Source organism: Calypte anna, chromosome 17 (genome assembly GCF_003957555.1).
Source record: "Calypte anna isolate BGI_N300 chromosome 17, bCalAnn1_v1.p, whole genome shotgun sequence".
In the NCBI taxonomy this organism is placed as follows: domain Eukaryota; kingdom Metazoa; phylum Chordata; class Aves; order Apodiformes; family Trochilidae; genus Calypte; species Calypte anna.
The window spans coordinates 10,025,964-10,042,651 of record NC_044262.1 but is presented as its reverse complement, the minus strand read 5'-3'; the positions used below and the strand labels follow the sequence as shown (position 1 = coordinate 10,042,651).

General features: G+C 49.8%; 1 protein-coding gene across 1 annotated transcript in view; it reads left to right on the top strand.

Annotated features, from left to right (window-relative positions):
• Nucleotides 1-3,385: 3,385 nt before the first annotated feature.
• The window catches only part of GPSM1 (G protein signaling modulator 1), a 68,792-nt gene continuing 55,489 nt past the window's right edge, over nucleotides 3,386-16,688 (top strand). Inside the window, exon 1 of the mRNA XM_030461459.1 lies at nucleotides 3,386-3,444. Coding sequence (XP_030317319.1) covers nucleotides 3,386-3,444 — 59 coding nt within the window. The remainder of the gene's footprint in view (nucleotides 3,445-16,688) is intronic.

Genomic DNA, 16,688 nt, shown 5'->3' with positions numbered 1-16,688 from the left:
ATCCTGCTGAAACCCATCCCTGTCTGCTCAGGAGTTTCCTGCATGGCTCTGAGCAGTTCTGAGGAGACTCTTGTTGCAACTCCTGTAATTATGTTTTATGAAAATCCCAAGGCCAAAGCTTCCTGGCTCAGGCAGGCTGTGTGTGGCCCCAGTCTGCACACCCTCCAGGGGCATTTCTATTACTCCCTTTTTCTTTAACAAGGCTAATTCCTCTCTTACCCTAATTCTTCTCTTATCTTCACACTGGTTTCAGGCTTATTCAAACTCCTTTGCTCACAAACTCTACGTCTACATCTACACAGACACTTGCCCAGCAAACTGGGGGGAAAACGAATTGAGCTGAACAATTCCCCCTGTGTACACACGAGTGGAACAATTCCTGGGTCACTTTTCACTTGGATCTGTTCTCTGATTCAGGTCCATGAAAGGCCACAAGAAAACTTGTGCTGGGTCAGTTCTGAGCACACATGGGGATGGGTTTGGAGGAAAGGATGAAATTTTACTGGCTTAGGGACTCCCTAACTTCAAAACACTCATCTTTGTGCCAACATTGCTGAGAGTTAGGAATTTTAAATAACTCCCAATGGGAAAGAGGCAGAAATCGATGCACCTGGCCATAGGCAAGGATGTGTCTGCTTTCACACCAAAAAGAGCAGAAGCAAAACTATTCAGTTCTACAGTCCCAGAAACAAGAGACCACAGCTTGCTTCTCCTTGCAGGCTACCTCGAAAGGAAACTCCCAGTTTGCTGGATGATAGGGAGGGACTTTCCTGTCAGTTAAAAAAAACAACAACAAAAAACATAGAGTGCAAGGTGAGGGTGTTTAATTAAAGCTGTTACCAGAAAACATTTACAATTCTAGTGTCAGTTCAGCAGCAACTTCTGCTGGGGGCTGTCAGCTTCCAGAATCTGAATTGCATTGCTCTTTTTGCTCATAAGCCCCAGCAGAGGCCACCAGCAATCCATTTCATGAGCTGCAGGAGAGCTTCCTTGCTAATTAAAAGAGATCTTTGTGTTTTAAAGGGAGTGTCCAAGTCCTTTGTGTGTCACATTTGTCACCTTCATCTGGAGTCTTTCTGCTTGCTCCATGACTCAATATGGACATGCTACATCAGATGGCTTGGTGACATTTTTAAAGCACTCAGGTTCCTTTTCTTCTGTACTCTTGCAATTTGACTTTTTCCTTTCAGATGAGCAATGGATCTGAGTTGGGACTTAGGTCCAAGTACTTGTAGGGATGGATGTGTAGGGTTAACCAAACTCAGCCCACAGCAAAGTAATTGAATTATTTCATCTAATGAATTCAAATCCATTGTGACCCACTTGCCACTTCAACAAGAAGAAAAAGAAGCTGAGTTTGTCAGATGATAAATTATCCATTGCAAATTCATTAATTCTAAAGCCAAAGGGGACCATTATGCTCATCTTAGTCTGACCTCCTGCCTCACCCAGGCCGTGGCCCAGTGACTCCTGTGTCATTAACACGTGGGTGACCTGTTTGCCTGGAGCTCTGTGGAATACCAGAAATATCTGGCTGGAGCCCAAACTGGAAGCTGGCCTCCAACCTCCTTTCTTTCTCTCCCCTTTCCAGCATTGTTTCTCCAAAGGGCAGTTATTCTCTCTGCCCACATTCATTGAATGCTGACCCAGGGCTCTGGGCCTGGAGCTGCAAAGCACCCTCTGTCTCCTGAGGCTGGGCAAGGGCTGTAGCCAGCAGCTCCAGCTGCTTTTCATCTTTTGCATCAGTGTTCTTGACCTGAAGAGGGGCTGGAGGGTGGGCACGGACAAACCACCCCCCTGGAAATACCAAAATCTTTTATTATGGCTACACAGCTGCTTGTTTCCACATGCTTGTGAGCAGCTGTTTGTGTCAGGATGTTTGTTGCTCACAGTGAAACCACAAACCTGGGTAAATGCTGACTGGTGTGAGGCACAGTGTCCCAGCCTGAACCACAGCTTTGCCTGCAGCCCCTCCAGTGGGTTTTCTAGCACTTGAGGGTGCAGAGGGGCTCCTGTTTTGGGGTGGTATGGCATGTATCCAGGACACCAACACACTGCCCTGGCAGCTCTCAGAAGGATGATTTCTGCTTTCTCTGCTGTGGTTTGAGTGCAGAATTGAGATTGTTCCTAAGCTAAGACACAGCTACAGGTTTGTTTGTGGGTTTTTGTTTGGGGTTTAAAAGCCCAATCAATTAGCTCTGAGGAAAGAGGCTTCTGTGGTTTGGTAGTGGGGTGTTACTGAGGATGCTCTTTCCTGAGCAGGATCCATACTTGCTCTTGAGAGGGTTTTTTTATGCAAATCCCCAGGGAGAAACAGTCCAGTAAATAAGGTATGGCTCTGGATTCCCTGTGACCACAGGGTTCTTGTGTCTGCAGAGCTAGAATGCACTGAAAGGTACAATCTATGATTGCTCCTCTTTAGAATTTCTGTGACACTAATGATGTTTAATGTGGTGTTTCTGACTAAGTAGCACTCATTTTCAGCCAGGCTTCTGTTGAGCAGCCAGCTCACTTCTGGAGGAGTATCTCAAGCCTTGGAAAACAGAGTGAGCTGGATGCAGCATCCGAGGGTGTCCTGCATCCACCTTGAGACACTCAGGTGGCAATAAACAGCAAAGTCCCCAGTGCTCTACAGGACACAGGGGCTACAGGCAGCAAACTGCTGCAGGCTGGAAGGAAACATCTGTTTTCCTGCTGAATCCCTCACTTCCAAAGACAGCAGCCAGGCTGCTCTGTGGCTAAGGCTGTTTGTGGCATCCCTCTCCTGAGTGCAAGGTGGACACAGCTGTGCCAGGTCCAGCTGTGCCAGGTCCAGCTCTCCTCCCAGCTTCCTCCAGCCGCGGGCATTTAACTGATGAGGATGAAAGGGCTCAGGCTGAGTTGGAGGCTCCTCATTAGGGGATTAAGTGGCTACATCTGGTGCGGGTCAGCACTCAGCAGTGGTGCAGCCCCCCCCTGGTCCTTACGGGGCAGGTTTGGTGCCTGCCCCTCGCTCCCTCCTTCCCTGCTGCGGTACCTCTGAAGGTAAGCGCGGTGGCACTGCAGTGTGATGTTAAGCAGAGCGGACACGCGTGGCCCTCTCCGCTGCCAGGGCTGATCCGCTGCTCCCCTGCCCCGTGTCGGAGCGGAGGGAAGGGCGATGCCCACGGGCTGTCCCCTGCTTTGCCCCCGTCCCACCGCAGCCCCGGGGCGGGCGGCAGCGCGGCTCCCGGCGGCCAAGCGGAGGAGGAAGGGCCACTGCCCGCCTTGGGCTGACATCAGCCGGAGGAGGGGCCTTGCCCGCGAGTTTCTTCTCTCGGTGCATCACTTCCCGCCGCTGCCATACTCCGCTGCCCGGTGCGGGGCTGCAGCCGCGGCGGGCGGCGGGGCTCGGCGGGGCCGGCCCATGGCGAGCCTGCCCGGCGGGGACAGCCCGGGCTCTGCTGCCCGCCGGCTCTACTCGAGGTGAGTGGGGTCGGGGCGGGCGCTCGGCCGCGGGGGAACCCGGACCCGGTTGGCCCCGGAGCCTCCCCGGGTGGCTCCGGAGCTGTGCCCGCAACGCGCGTCCCGCAGAGCCCCGGGGCCCGCGGCGGGAGGAGGGAGCGGAGCCGGCGGGCGGGAGTTTTCCGGGAAGGGGAGGGAGCGCTCATCCGTAGGAAGGGAGAAGCTGTTGCACGGCTGGGGACCCAGGGAGAGGAGAGTGAGAGGAGGAGGAGGGGAAGGACGAGGTGTTTCCTCCGTGGGGCAGCTCGGGGTTCGTGTACAGAGCGGTGGGTGCTGAGGTTGCTGAGAGGGAAACCGTGGTTTTCCTTGGCACTAGCCCGGAGTGATGAGCACTTTCTGTCAAGGAGGCTGATGCTGAAACCTTGCCTGTGCTGGGCATTTCCAAGGGAGGCTCTTGGTTGAGCTGCAGAGACTTGAAGTCTCAGCTTTAAAATGGAGTGCAACAGAAATTCACACCAGGCTGGGGGAAAAAACAAAACATAGCTTCAGGCTGACTGGTGTTGGTGAAAAATACTGTGTTTTGCCTGTTCTTTGAATTTAGTTTAAAAAAATAAGCTGGAATCAGTTTGAGGCCTTGTGCCATTGCTTGGAGTGTTGTTGTTTGTGGTGTTAATGCTTACTGTGGTTTATTTCTCCTCCAGCAGTCAGAAGTGGAGGTAATACAGGATCTGGACTGGAGGGCAAAAGAAAAAAAATGCTTTGAGTATATGCAATGTAGTAGCTTTGAATCAAACCTCTTCACATGCTTTGCAATAATCAGTTAGGTAGCTCGTGGGTTGTCTCATTTAATGAGTATTGGTTCATCAGGACAACAGCTCTGTGATCATGCTCCACAAACTTGAGCTGAGCTTCCATGAGCCTGGGGTTTTGATCTGGTACTAATTTAAATGCATTCAGCTCAGCTGTGTGTAACTTCTGAGGACTTCTGGTGGACAGAATCCAGGCTGTGGGAGCTGTGAAACACCTGCTTGCAGCAGCTGTCCTGTTCCACTCCTGTGGGGAAAGTCCCACTTGCCTTTTTGTGCTGGGGGGTTGACCTTGAGCACCTGGGAAGCACCAAACCCATCCAATGATTCCCATGGTCCCTAGTTCCTGGGAGTGTTTTTGTCAAGCTTGTGCTGGAGCCAAGTGTGCTGGTGGCCAGAGAGCTCTGCTGGATTTGGTCCTGTGCTTTTTAAAAGGCTGTTCTGGAGATTTCTGAGTCTGGAAGTGAGGCACAGGGGTGTTTTGGGAAAGCCATCAGTGTGTATTGCATTGACATCACGGAGACATTATTGATCTCAGAGCACTGGATAAAGCTGCAGTGAGACCATAAATGTATAAATCTGGTACAAAAACTCAGATAAAAGCCCAGGTTGTGCTTCCTGTTCCCTTCCCTTGCTCTGTGGTCTTTTGCAGTGCTCCCTGGTTTTGGCAGAGCTGTTGGCTTTTGGAGTATTTACTGACTTGTCTTGATTGTGTCATAAAGAGTCCCCATCTCACTCATTAATGTCACTACAGTGGGTACCTGACCTGAATGTGCATTGGGCAATTAGCACACTCTGAGAGTAACATGGATCCTTCTAGAGAAGGCAACTTTCTCCTGCTCTTTTGGGAAAACTGAGATGGGAACAAACTGGGAGGAAAGGCCAGCCCTGGGGTAAACTCCTTCTGAAAAGGCTCCTGTTCATTTTGCATGTATCACAACACCATTAAATGTTCTGATCACTTTCCAATTGCTGGTGTTTGCAAACTTTCAAGACTTTAAATCTGGACTTGCTGTAATGCTGACAGCAGTGTTGCCTTCTGTTCACCCATAGGAAAAGCAGTTATGTATTGCTTGCTTTAAAGACACACTTATCTTCTTTCTAGGGGTAATATTTCATTGTGGCTGCTCCAGAGGTGAAAATTGACACCACCAGCAGTGTTATTTTTGGTGTTCTTAAGGAATTTACCTGAATACTCAAGTGAATGAGCCTTCTGGTGACAACTGCTGGCTCTGTACTGGGCTGTATTTGAGCAGCAGTGTGGGGACAGCTTTGTGCCTTGCTACAGATCCCCTCAGGGGCTGTTGGCTCCCAGAAGGATGGCAGAGGAAGAGTGGGATTAACAACTTCTGGGAGGCTGGGAAAGGGCTCAGGTGAAGGGATCCCTTTGAACTTGATAAAGATACTTCTGAACTAATGTGATAGCTACCTGTACACATTTGTCTTATGGAAATACTTGGAGCAGATGGCATTGGTTAGGTAAGCAGGAGCTATGTAGAAAATACATGATTTTTAACCTGTTTGAGTTTGCAGGCTATTTTGCCTGCTGTTTGTCTGCCTGGCAGAATTCCCCTGCTTGCCTGTTCCAGTGTCCCAAATTGCCACAGCTGTTTTCCTCTTGAAAATGACAGTGTTGTGAGTGCTGTGACTGAGGGTGGTCTGTCCTGGGTGGGCAGGTTTGTGAAGTGGGGGCTATTTGGCATCACAGTGAAAAAGTGGTGTTATGCACTGCCAGGAAGCTGGGAATGACACATTTTTAGCTCTTTTAATCCATGGATCAAACTTGAACTTGCTTAATTATTCCCCTTGAGAATCCTGCTTTAGAGATTTCTAAAAGACTGAAAGAAGAATTTTTCTTATGTATTCCTAGGCAGGCTCCATTAGGCAGAAGGATGTGAAAAACAGGACAAACATTTCTAAAATTGCTGTGCTGCATAATAGGTGGCCTCAGCAAAAAGCAAAAATAATTGTATGATAGCTTAGCATGCGGTGTTGGGTTTGTTGCCATCTGTTTTGGGACATTTTGACCAACTCACTTGTAGTTTCAGCATTCATGAGCAATGTGGTCATCCCAGCACAGAGCCAAGCAGAACATTTTGTTTCCACCACAGCAGGGAGAAGGGACCATTGCTGGTCAGGCCCTCCTTGCCCTAGGAATCGGTGTCCTGTTTTGCTGCAGTTTTCCTCAGGACCTTGGGCATCCTCTTGGATTCTTGTTTCTCACCTGTGGGATGCAGGAAGAGAAGTTTGGTTTCCTTTCTCCCTTTGGTGTCTGATGTTAAATGGGTAGGGATGTTCCTTGAACCTCTACAGTGTCTGACTCTGTTTGATCTTCATCTTCTGTCCTCTAGGTGCTGCTGCAATACAAACAATTGTCTGTAGGGTGTTAATTTGACTTGTGTCTGCACAAGTAAATCAGGCTGGGATGATACACTGGTTTTTCCCTGGTTTGACTTGCACTCCACTGACTCAAATTATGCCAGACCTCCTGCTTCTGGGGCGAGATCTGTCCCTCTGCATCCTTTATCTCAAAACACTTTGCACTGTATGGGCATTTGTGCCAAGCAGGCTTGAAGGAACTTTGTGCATTGGCCATGGGTTTGTGGGTTAGAGAGTGTTCACTACTGGGTGTTCACTACTGGGTCAGCTGAAGGCAGTGAAGTTTGTGACTTGTGTAGCCTGAGGACCCCCCTTGGCCCTGGTTCTCTTGAGGGGGAAGATGAACACTCTGGTTACCCCAGGGCCCAACTGAATGAGGAGCTGGTTAATGAGGAGCTGGTTAATGAGGAGCTGGTTCTGGAGCTGAGGCAGCCCCTGGCCCTGCCTGGCTGGGATGGTGCCTGGAGCCCCAGTGAGCTGTGCTACCTGTGCTCTAACTACTCCTGAGGTGCCTTTTGCCTTTGTCATCAGATGTGTCCCCGCTGGGAAAGGATCTGAAAGAGCTCATGGCAGCAAGGGAGGCACTGGAAAGGATCCCCCCTGTATTTAGGAAGTTGGTGGAGGAATGGCTGGGGCAGTCTTAAAGAACAAGAAAATCCTTGGAGACTTCAGCTTTGCTTGAAGAACAGGTTAGGGCTCTGTCAGAAAGCCACCAGCAGCAATTTTCTTCAAGTTAAATAAGTGCTCTTATTTAACTCTTGAAGCTGTTCTGCTTTAAGAGCAATTTTATTTCCAGATTGTTGCCCAAGTGTCCCTAGCTCAAGTTTCCTCTCCTTCCAGTCCTGCTGTGTATTGCTTTGATAAGCCAGCCCAGCTTCCAGAATCCAAAGCCACTTCCCTGTTAGAGGAAAAAAAAATCCCATGCCAACAAAAGCCCTGAAACAAATCCATCTTGCATCTGGGCATGCGGGCTGTGTAGCCTGACCACAAAGTGAGTCTGTTGAATTCTGTGCCTGGGCTATTTATATTCTCAGTGGGAAAGCTTTTCATTGACTGAGCTGTTCCATCCCTAAAGATACTTTTAATTAAATGTTATTTGACAGGTCTGACTTTGTAAGTGGCTTAGACCTAACTGGTATAAATGGGATTTTTTTTTTTTCCCCCTTGCCAAAAGCTGAAGAAAGTAGGAGTAATCTTGTTGGAAGGCTACTTGTGTTCAGAGTCATTCACTGTTAGGAAGCTGGTGGTGGTAAAACAAACAAACAAAACTAAAACCCAACAATCTCACAACCAGAAGGGTTGAGAAGAAAGGGAAAGCAAAGGAGAGCAGCTCCCCTGGCTTGGAACACAGCAGCTCTGAACAATGCCCAACAATGTTGTGCAACTCCTAGGGAAGGAAGTGAAAATTTAATCATTACAGAGAAGTTTCAAGGGCAATATTCAGTGAGCAATTTGCAGCACAACCCTGTACTTACCGGAATTAACTAACTTCTCCCCAGATAACATGACAGGGCTGGTGAGGACAGGAGCTGTGGCCTCTCCTCTCACCAGCAGTGCTGCAAAGACAGGCTCTGTTTAGAACTGAACCTGAGACATTGTGCTGAGAGACTCCAAAGGGGACAATCAGACCCTAAATTAGTTGAATGGTCTGATCCTGCATGGGGCTGACTGATCGCTGCCCCACTGAGCCTGGGGAAGGGGGAGCAAGCATGTGCTGGAGCATTGCAGTGATGCCTGATGGCTCCTTTGCAAGGCCCTAGGTCCTGGAGCAGCAACACAAACCCTGAGTGAGTTACTTGGATGGCAGGGCTGCTCTCTGAGCACTACCTCCAGGGAAGAAATAAGTAGCTTAATTCTTCTGTTATTCTCACTTTGCTTTCAGCAAGAGGATTTTGCCCAAGGGTGGCAGGCCCTGGAGCTCCAGGTCTTTCTATTCTGACTCTGAGATTAGAAACTGTGTCTAGGGAGCCTTCATCCTCTGCCATGAGTCAGTAGCTTTGTGCAGCTGCTAAACCTGAAGGAATTTTGCATGAGGAATATTGGATTGTCTTCCTTCATACTTTTACCCTTTGCACTGCACACCATGGAGCAGCCAGAGGGAGTTGGGAGCTAATCCATCTTAACTCCAGATGCTGTGGGAGAAAGTCGTTTTCCCCTTTTAAGTCCGTTTTCTTAGTCTGTTATCCTAAATAACACTATTTAGTGTAGAAACGATTTTGTGTTGAGCAGTGGCTCCACCTGAGAACAGATATTTTGTCTTGGAAGCTGCTTTTGAGAATGTCTGGCTAAAGCTGAGTGGTGCCAGTGGGTGTGTGCAGTTTGCTCTCTGAGCTGCAGCAGATGATGGCTGCATGATGCTCCTGGGAAGCAGCTTGGAACAGCCAACACAGAGCTCCTTTCCTGCCCTGGGGATCCAGCTCCTTCCCCTCCCACAGTTTGGCTGCCAGGGAGCAGACTCAGATGGCTCATGTCAAATCATCCTCCCTCCAAGCCCCTTTCCTGGATGCTGTGGGCATGGCTCTGGCTGCTGCTCCATGGTGAGCCCTGGGCTGGGTTATGGGGTTTGCAGCCCTGCTCAAGCTCACTTGCTCTGTCTCAGCCCTGCATGGACAACTTTTGCCTGCTGTAGGGTCACAGCAGCTCAGCCCTGAGAGACCAGCTTGCCATGGGGCCTGCAGGTGTTGTGCCAACACAAGGAATGCAAAGTTGTGTGGAGTTCCTGAGGGGAGGCTCCAAGGCGCTGCTGGGACAGGCAAGTGGCCCATGTGTGTGCAGTGGAGTTTCTCCATGTCTGGATTGAAGAGCTGTGCATCTTTACAGCTAGAACAGCTGGGTTTGCTCTAACAAATGGCTTGGCCAGGTTATGTGTTTCCAGGAATGACTTGATGCCCATGCAGTTTTTCAGAGCAGAGGCCTCTCCTGAGTGTTTGCATGCTGGGGCTTGGCTGCCGAGACCTCCCATGGCACTTTGGTGTGAATTCCTATGATTTTGGGTGCTCAGACTTGAAACTGGTTGAGTGCAAATTACCTGAGGGAGGGGTTTCTCCTGTGATCCGCACTAGGGAGTTGAGGTGGTTCTTTGTGCACTCCAAGGACAGCAAGAAAGTGCTAATTAATGTTCATCTTTCTGGGGAAATTTGTTCATTACTGTTATTTGTGGTTTGTATTACAGTGTCCCACGCTGCTGTGCCAGACTGAGTGGATCCTGGTAGGGTTTTATCTGTTCCAGGGTTTCAGAGTGCTTGATAAACATCAGTGTTTGATTGCAGCCTTTCTGGGAAATGCTCTTCTTGTTTTCAAGAGTGAAAAATTGTATATTCTTCAGGGGGAGAGAGAAGATGGGTGGCACAGCTGGGAGCTGAATGTCCTGACCCCCCCTTTCTTCCCTTCAGTGCTTCCTTACCCGTGTCATTGGGGGTTCATTGGGAATTGGAGACCTTTTTGTTTTTCCCTGACCCATGTGGGGCAGTGCAGCACATGCATTGCTGACCCTACAATGGTTCTGCTGTTCTGCTTGATGTGGGAGAGAGCAAGGGGTGGTTTAGGAGGAAGTTGGCAGCTGGGGAATGGAAGCCCAGGCTCAGCCCCTGTGCGAGGTTCCTGAGATGGGGTGGGAGCACACAGAGCACAGGACCTGGGAGGAGAAAAGGAGCAGCCTGGGTGGCCGTGGGGTTTGGTCACCATCAAGAGGCCAACTCCAGGTATTGGCTTGGAGAAAGAGCAGCCCCGAGTTGTTAAGAGTGCTCAGGCACCCCCTTTGCAAATGGTACTTTTCCTTCACTAAAGCCATTTTTTGGTGTCGGTGTTTCTGGCAGGAAGTTGTCATCAGTCATGCCACTGAGTTAGTGTTTTGCAGAGAGCTGTGTGAGAGCTCAGCAGTGGGAAAAGAGCCTGGGAAGGCTGCAGGGGTGTCTGAGACCCTGACCCGAGGCAGAGCTGTCCTGCTGAGCTTTGTGTCTGCAGGAAGGAGAGCCCGGGCTGTGTGCTGGGGCCTCATCCTGCTGCAGGGATGCTGTGTTGGCTCACTGGTCAGCAGGGTCCTGCTTTAGGTGCTCTGTGGCCTGGCCCAGCATCCAGGATCCTCCCTGTTTGAAAGCCAAACATAGTGACAAAAGGATGAGGAGTGAGCAGAGGACTGATGTGTGACCCTCCCTTGGATCCCCCCCTGAACAAATGACATTCTGCTGGGGAGGGGGGAAATGTCTCAGTTTCTGAAGGCTCCTGGGTGAGGCTCTGGTCAGTGCAATTTCAGGGGGTCCTCTCAGGTTTGCTGAAGCAGGGTCAGGCTCCAAGCCCCTGTGCTAACAGCAGCCTTGGGAAGGGAAGGAAGGAAGGAAGGAAGAAAGGAGATGCTGTTCAGCCCTGGCTCCCAACAAGAACAGAGTCATTTCTCCAGGCTGGCAGATCTCTCCCAGAGCTGGTTGCCTGAGGCACCCAGGAGACATAGAAATGTTATCTGTGTGCACACACAGAGGAGAGAAAAGTAACAGCTCAAAACATGTGACTGGGATTAAAATTAAAAATATATTAAATTCCCAATTAAAACCATGTGTGGAGGATGTAGCTGCTCACAGAGGTTGTACAGCACACATGCAACCACTCCATGATGCCCTGGATTAAAAAAGGCTTCTGCAGGATGCAAAATCCATCTGGAAGCAGTGTCATTCCTGGATGCCAGCAGTCTGCACAGCCCACCCCTACGCCAGGGTAAGGTAAGGAGCAGCCCTGCCTCATCCTCCCTCTCTGCAGCTCTTGTGCCATGTCTGCCTTTCACTGCTAGATGATGATGATGTCCATGAAGGAACAGAGATTATTCTGAAGACATATTATTCAGTAGTCAGGATAAATGAGCTCCCTTGACTGGGGCATGTGGGTAACCCTGATGCTTTATTCTCCCTCCTTTCACCAGTGTAAGGGAGGTGGGGAGCAGGGAATTCTGTCTGTATTCTCTATAAAGCCATTGCAATACCTCTGAGATGGCCACAAGGAGCTAATTTAAATCTAAAACAGGTCTGTGGGGAGTTCTCTACAATCCATTCCTGCTCATTCTGTCTCATTAACTGGAAATTTCCATCAGGCAGGTAGTACAGGATGTAACAGTAAACTTTTGGCTTCATCCTTTCTACGTGCATAGTAAAAAATACTTTTTTGTTGGTTTTTTTTGAGTTGGATGTGCTTCAGGCTTTCCCTCTACTTTGTGAGAAAAACAGAGGAGGCTTTTTGGCATAGAATAGCTTAAAAATCTGATGCCTCATCCTTTTATTACCCTTACTGAAGGCTCAATTCCAAGAAGCACGTAAAAGAACATCATTCAGTTGGGTTTTTTCTGAAAATAACTTTTGTAATTCACTTTCAAAGCCAATCAATGTATGGACTAGCCCGTGATTTTGTGACAGCAGTGAGAAAATTAGGGAGAATATTAGCATTCTTGGTGTGTCCAGGGAGATGTTCCAAAAAAAAAACCCAAAAAACAAACCCAAAATGTTGATACAAATAAATTCCTTCTGTGGAAGAGCAGAACCAGAGTTTATTTCAGAGATGCAGAGACGCACCATGCTTTCATCTGTGGGGCAAATTCCTGCAGCGATGGATGCTTGCAAGGAAGCTGGGAATGGACTTTTTAGTATGTCAAGTACTGCCAGGACATAGGGGAATGGATTCAAACTAGAGGAGGGCAGTCGTTAGATTGGGAGTCAGGAAGAAATTCCTCACCATGAGGGTGGTGAGACCCCAGCACAGGTTGTCCAGGGAGGTGGTGGAAACCCCATCCCTGGAAGTTTTTTAGGCCAGGCTGGATTGGGCTTTGAGCAACCTGAGCTGGTGGGAGGGGTCCCTGCCCATGCAGGGGGGTTGGAACTGGGTGAGCTTAAAGTTCCCTTCCAACCGTGACAATTCCATGGTTCTGTGCTTGCCTGTTCTTCACCCAGGGACTGAATTTCACCTGGAACAGGAATTTGTGGTGCTGTGCAGGAATTCCCCTCCATGGCTTTGGTTTGTACAGAGGTTCAGTGCCAAGCGTGTCCAGGGTAGAAGTTATCCATGGAGTGACACTGGGACAGAAGTGCTAAAAATCTGGGAGAATGTGGGAGGAGTAAGGCACACACAGCCCTCTGGAGGAAGGGAAAGGCTGCTGGAGCTCTGGGGTTTCATGGGCAGAGGAGGCAGCAGGGGCTGTGCCAGCTCCAGGCAGTGGCTCTGTGCTCCTTGGATCAGCAAGGCAGAGCCTAATTCCCACCTTGCATGCAAGCTGCTCTGCTCTGAGGTGCTGGCCTGGCCTTCTGGGGATCCTGACATGCTCTGATTTATTGGCTTGTGGATTAATCTGATGGCACACATGGATTTTTCCATGATGCCATGAAGAACCCGAAAGCACCCTTGCTGCTGAATCTGGGTCTGCACAGAGGAGCTGCAGAAACTGTCTGGAGATGCTGGCAAGGTCTGCAGAGCATGCCTGAGCTGTTATTTGAGTTCTTGGGCAGCCTTTTTCCTGGATTTTGAGATAGATGTGGGGTATTACCTTTAAAAATTCCAGAGGGATGCCCTGTGGCTGTGTAAGAGGCAGGAGAACAGCAGTGCCCTCAGTTTGCCAAGGCAGTCTTTGAAATCACAGTGTGTCTGGGCTGATTTCTGGTTTCTAGCACGCCCAAAATTTTCAGGCACATCATGACAATGCTTTTAGCAGTCCTTGGACCTGGAGAAAGCTGCAGAAAACCAATGTAGTATTAGTGCAGGCTGCTCTGCTGCAGCTTTGCCAACAGAAATCTCTCCTGGTGTCCAGCATCACTTCCAGCCTGGATGTGAGCTCCCTGCTGCTCTTTTTGAGTTCACAGAACCACCACATCCATTTTCCTTTCCATCCCTCTCTGGTTTGAGCACAGGGACTGCAATCCCTGAGGGAGCTATCACAGACTCTCCCAGCTGTGCTCAGGCTCGATGGCACCTTCTTCACTCCCTGTACCACGTGGAAGTTGGAAAAAGGAGCTGCTGCTTGTTTGAATCTGCTGGACTTGTTCTCTCATTTCTTGCTAATTGTTTTTCAACAAGTTCTGCAGAAAGGAAAGCAGGGCCAGGTTCTTGCTGTTTCTGTTACCAAGACCACAAATCCCTTTCAAGGTCCAAAGCATCCTGAGCATTCTCTGCAATCACTCAGCATCTCCCTGGCTCAAAGCCTGGATAGCCAGGAGCAGGGATCTGGGGTGTGTGTTTTCAGATGGATCCCCAAGGCCTCTCCTGGCTTTGAATCCTTGGCCTGGGGCTGAGGGGAGGAAGTAGATGAGACAGGAAGGGAACAGAACCAAACTGTTTGTTTGGCTGTTGTTTGCTGAGAAGTCAGTGGAAAAAACAGTGGTGTGAACTTTGTCATGGTTGCCTTTTCACCCTGCATGGTGAGGACAGCCTGGTTGTTTGCCTGGCCCTGAGTGTGGGTCAGTGCTTTGAGAGTCCCTGGGCAGCAGTGTAGAGGCTTTTGGATGCTGGTGCTGAGCAGATGGGGTTGAGGTTGGATGGGGAGGGGATGGGCTGGACTGGGGGCTTCCTTTGTCCTCCCAGCTTGAACTGAAAGTCCCCAAGAGCATCTTCTCAATATGTAGCTGTTTCCCTGCTGCAGGTCTGAGCCCCGTGGCAGAGGAATCATAGAATCATAGAACTGGCTGGGTTGGAAGGGACCTCAGAGATCATCAAGCCCAACCCTTGATCCACTCCCCCCGTGGTTCCCAGCCCATGGCACTCAGTGCCACATCCAGGCTCTTTGGAAAGATCTCCAGACACGGAGAATCCACTACTTCCCTGGGCAGCCCATTCCAATGCCTGATCACCCTCTCCAGAAAGAAATTCTTTCTCATCTCCAACCTAAACCTCCCCTGGCACAACTTGAGACCCTGCCCTCTTGTCTTGCTGAGAGTTGCCTGGGAAAAGAGCCCAACCCCCCCCTGGCTCCAACCTCCTTTCAGGGAGTTGGAGAGAGTGATGAGGTCTCCCCTGAGCCTCCTCTTCTCCAGCCTCAACACCCCCAGCTCCCTCAGCCCTTCCTCACAGGACTTGTGCTGGATCCCTTCACAGCCTCCTTGCTCTTCTCTGGACCTGCTCCAGCACCTCAATCTCCTTCCTGAGCTGATGGGCCCAGAACTGGACACAGGACTCAAGCTGTGGCCTCAGCAGAGCTGAGCACAGGTGCAGAATCCCTTCCCTGGACCTGCTGGCCACGCTGTTCCTGATGCAGGAAGAAGGAGGGGGGCTGCAGTTGGAGGGGTTTCCAGACAGCTTGGACTGGGAAAAAGGCTTTGGGCCTCTCTGGCTGCTGCATTTCTGGGTAAACAAGACTTGCTTTCACTTGGGTTCAGAATGAAGTCTGGGTACACAGGAAAGGAAATCTCCTGAGGCCCCTCAGCTTGTGCAATGGCACAGCACGACTGGAACAATGGTGCTGGGGGGAATTTGTGGAGCTGGGATTGTCCCTGCTGGCAGGATCCTGGGGCAGGAATTAGGGGCCGGATGTAATGCTTTGCAGCCAAAGCTGTCTCGGGTCGAGTCCCTGGCTGCATGGTCACTTAAATAACTTGAGCTGGCACTGCTGTGCTCTACCCCACTATAATCCATGAGGACTGTCCCTGGTCTGATGGAGGAGACAGGAGGGGACAAGCAGTCCCCTCTCTTGTCCCAGAGAGCTGCTGGGCTGGGGTCCAGGCTGGCCTCAGGTTTGCTGCAGAGCCCCCTCTGTGAGGGCACTGTGAGAGTAATGATTTCTGAGTCTGAACATCTCTTGTTTCATGTACAGTGCTTCTGAATTTGGAAAGATAACCCCCCAAACCAGAAACAGCCATTTTCAATAGCAAATTTGATGTGAATGAGCCCCTGTATTTTGGTGGGAAATAGAAGCTGAAAAACATAAATAAAATGAGTAATAAACAAATTGGCTTCTTTCACTGTTGAAAAGCTGAATATTTGTTTTTCTAACATACATGATAAGTGTGACCCAATGTATTGTGTAGCAGGAGCTGTATGATTTAAATCGCAGCATATGTTTTAGGGAGAGGATGTGTTGACCTAATTGCCAAAGTAATGCTATAATGAAAAGCCACTCAGAGTGCTTGTCCTCTCTTACTCTCTTGTTTCTGAAGTGACTTAAGGAAACAACACTTCTCTTCTGGTGAAATCAGTCCAGGAGTTTTGTTTCACTGCAGTGTGATGGGTTAATTTCACTGAAGGTTCTAGCATCATACAAGAAAGCAAAATGCTCTTAAGTTTCCCTCATTGTGCTGAAATCACTGAGTTAATTTTGAGTATCTGCAGTGACAAAATCTGAATGCCTCAAAATCCATCCTGCTGCAGGGGCTGCTCTGCACAGAAGGTTTCAGGGCTGGTACCTTTGCACTCTGCAGTTATGGGCTGAGACAATCCCCACAGAGCCCAGACTGAGCATCCTCCTGCAAAGAAAAGAGCATCCCCAGGCATCAGCATCTGGAGTTCCCCAGCATTGGGCAGGCTGGTGCTGGGGGCTCTGCTGGCAGCAGGTGGTGGTTGGGTTTGTACCCTGCTGCTGAGCCACACAAGGAGAATTTGATCCATGGGGGTGTTGAGGCTGGAGAAGAGGAGGCTCAGGGGAGACCTCATCACTCTCTCCAACTCCCTGAAAGGAGGTTGGAGTCAGGGGGGGGTTGGGCTCTTTTCCCAGGCAACTCTCAGCAAGACAAGAGGGCAGGGTCTCAAGTTGTGCCAGGGGAGGTTTAGGTTGGAGATGAGAAAGAATTTCTTTCTGGAGAGGGTGATCAGGCATTGGAATGGGCTGCCCAGGGAAGTAGTGGATTCTCCGTGTCTGGAGATCTTTCCAAAGAGCCTGGATGTGGCACTGAGTGCCATGGGCTGGGAACCACGGGGGGAGTGGATCAAGGGTTGGACTTGATGAGCTCTGAGGTCCCTTCCAACCCAGCCAGTTCTATGATTCTGTGATTCTGAAGGTTTAATTCTCACCTTGCTCGACAGGGAGGTCTGCACAGTCCTTCTCCTGAAGCATCTTAATCAGTTCATATGTTGGGATATTTTTTTTTTTTGTTTATTCAGGAGTCAACATATTTTCATGAATTC